A 2,820-nucleotide genomic window follows, 5' to 3' on the forward strand; every position below is an offset into this window, starting at 1 on the left:
TGGTAGTGTCGACTACAAGGGTTACAAGACACTTCTGACGACAGTGGTGATGGGCTATACTACGGGGGAGGTAGTGTCGATTACAGGGGTTACAAGTCTCTTCTGACTACAGCGCTGATAGGCGTTCCTACTTGGGAGGTAGTGTCGATTACAGGGGGTACAAGTCACTTCTGACTACAGCGCTGATAGGCGTTCCTACTTGGGAGGTAGTGTCGATTACAGGGGTTACAAGTCCCTTCTGACTACAGCGCTGATAGGCGTTCCTACTTGGGAGGTAGTGTCGACTACAAGGGGTATTGTCGACTACAGGGGTTACAAGTCACTTCTGACGACAATGGTGATGGGCTATACAACTGGGGAGGAAGTGTCGACTACAGGGGTTACAAGTCACTTCTGACTACAGCGCTGATGGGCGTTCCTACTTGGGAGGTAGTGTCGACTACAGGGGTTACAAGTCACTTCTGACGACAATGGTGATGGGCTATATAACTGGGGAGGTAATGTTGACTACAGGGGTTACATGTTACTTCTGACGACAGTGTTGATGGGCTATACTACTGGGGAGGTAGTGTATACTACAGGGGTTACAAGCCACTTCGGACGACAGTGGTGATTGGTTATATATCTGGGGAGGTAATGTCGACTACAGGGGGTACAAGTCACTTCTGACGACAGTGGTGATGGGCGATACTACTGGGATGGTAGTGTCAACTATAGGGGTTACAAGTCACTTCTGATGACAGTGGTGATGGGTTATATATCTGGGGAGGTAATGTCGACTACAGGGGTTACAAGTCACTTCTGACGACAGTGCTGATGGGCTATACTACTTGGGAGGTAGTGTCGACTACAGGGGTTACAAGTCGCTACTGACGACAGTGCTGATGGGCTATACTACTGGGATGGTAGTGTCGACTACAGGGGGTACAAGGCACTTCTGACGACAGTGTTGATGGGCTATACTACTGGGGAGGTAGTGTCGACTACAGGGGTTACAAGTCACTTCTGACGACAGTGATGATCGGCTATACTACTGGGGAGGTAGTGTCGACTACATGGGTTACAAGTCACTTCTGACGAAAGTGCTGATGGTCTATACTACATTGGAGGTAGTGTCGACTACAGGGATTACAAGTCACTTCTGACGACAGTGCTGATGGGCTATACTACTGGGGAGGTAGTGTCGACTACAGGGGTTACAAGTCACTTCTGACGACAGTGGTGATGGGCTATACTACATTGGAGGTAGTGTCGACTACAGGGGTTACAAGTCACTTCTGACGACAGTGCTGATGGGTTATATTTCTGTAGTTTCGACGGATATAGTAATTAGGGCTTTTCACTTATGGTGGTGAAAAGACCTATTGTTTTTGTTATCTTTCTTATTCTTCTTCTTCTTCTTCGTCTGTCATGATTTTGTGGCTTTCTAATCTTTTGATTGGTAGCAGATATGTTTATAGTTTTACAAGTACATTGTAGTCAAGGTCTAAAGGTGTAAATCCAATATGGCCGCCATGACGTCATTGATTTTTTTTTACACGATGGAAAATTGCATTTAAATGAATTCGATGTCTTCATTTTTTTCTGTAACGTTCACCGCTAACATCCTACGATATTTGGAATATTTCCTTTGATCTTTTTGCAAGATTGAAAATATGTTAAAACCGTTTTATTCTGATGTTCTGCTACGCAGATTTCATCAAGTGTTGGTTTATATGTTTGCCCAGAATACCTACACCCAAACTTTTGGTAACTTTTAATTAGATCCCAAATCCAAAATGGCTGCCATGACGTCATATCTGTTTTTTGACTATTTGCAATAACTCTTTAATGAATAAATCCATTCATTTCATATTTGGTAATGTTATCTAGACTAACAATACAAAACATTTTCCTACGAAACATTTTTGTGTCAAAGGTCTACTTTCGGTTTTCGGCAGGGGTCACAGTTCAAATGCACTTTTTTGGAGAACAAACTTTGAACAGCTTGTTCTCAAGTTCTCCAAGGTCTAGAGTCTTGATATGTGATACGTAAGATGATGACATGTTTAACTATCACGTTTGACAAAATGGTTGACCTTGGATTGATCAAGGTCATAGAGGTCAAATGTCTAAAAAATGTAAATATTTAATGAAAACAAAGCTCATTTTCGGTACTATGGTTTATATTATCCTTTTCTCCATAGAGGGTAAAGACCATGGTGTTTAAAAAAAATGTTTGTGATTAAAGACAGAAACCAGTCCTAACTGTGAAAAGCCCATCAAATTGTTAACTAACAATTTCTAGTCTTATATCGAATGACTGATATAACTTTCGAAACGATGTCTTCTGATATATCTTGATGTTTCCTTACACTCTTGTACAATAACTTGTAATCATGGACGAAACAAAATGTTCCAGGTCTGGCCACCCTTATACAATGACAGGATCCGCCAATATTCCGGACAAGAAATATCCGGCCAGACTTCAGCTGCGCTACTCTAGATGTAAGTAGTGAATCACAAACCTCCTCAAGGTGTAAGTAGTAAATCACAAACATTCTCAAGGGGTAAGTAGTGAATCACAAACATTATCAAGGTGTAAGTATTGAATCACAAACATTTTCAAGGTGTAAGTAGTGAATCACAAACATTCTCTCTGTGAAAGTATTGAATCACAAACATTTCCAAGGTGTAAGTAGTGAATCACAAACATTCTCTCTGTGAAAGTAGTGAATCACAAACATTCTCAAGGGGTAAGTAGTGAATCACAAACATTTTCAAGGTGTAAGTAGTGAATCACAAACATTCTCTCTGTGAAAGTATTGAATCACAAACATT

The 2,820-nt window shown here is 41.2% G+C and overlaps 1 protein-coding gene across 1 annotated transcript in view; it reads left to right on the forward strand.

Moving 5' to 3' along the window:
* Positions 1-2,820, forward strand: part of LOC110450184 (apolipoprotein D-like) — an 11,960-nt gene that overhangs the window by 4,437 nt on the left and 4,703 nt on the right. The window contains exon 3 of the mRNA XM_021497491.1: positions 2,402-2,487. Coding sequence (XP_021353166.1) covers positions 2,402-2,487 — 86 coding nt within the window. The remainder of the gene's footprint in view (positions 1-2,401; positions 2,488-2,820) is intronic.

Source organism: Mizuhopecten yessoensis, unplaced genomic scaffold (assembly GCF_002113885.1).
Source record: "Mizuhopecten yessoensis strain PY_sf001 unplaced genomic scaffold, ASM211388v2 scaffold5067, whole genome shotgun sequence".
In the NCBI taxonomy this organism is placed as follows: domain Eukaryota; kingdom Metazoa; phylum Mollusca; class Bivalvia; order Pectinida; family Pectinidae; genus Mizuhopecten; species Mizuhopecten yessoensis.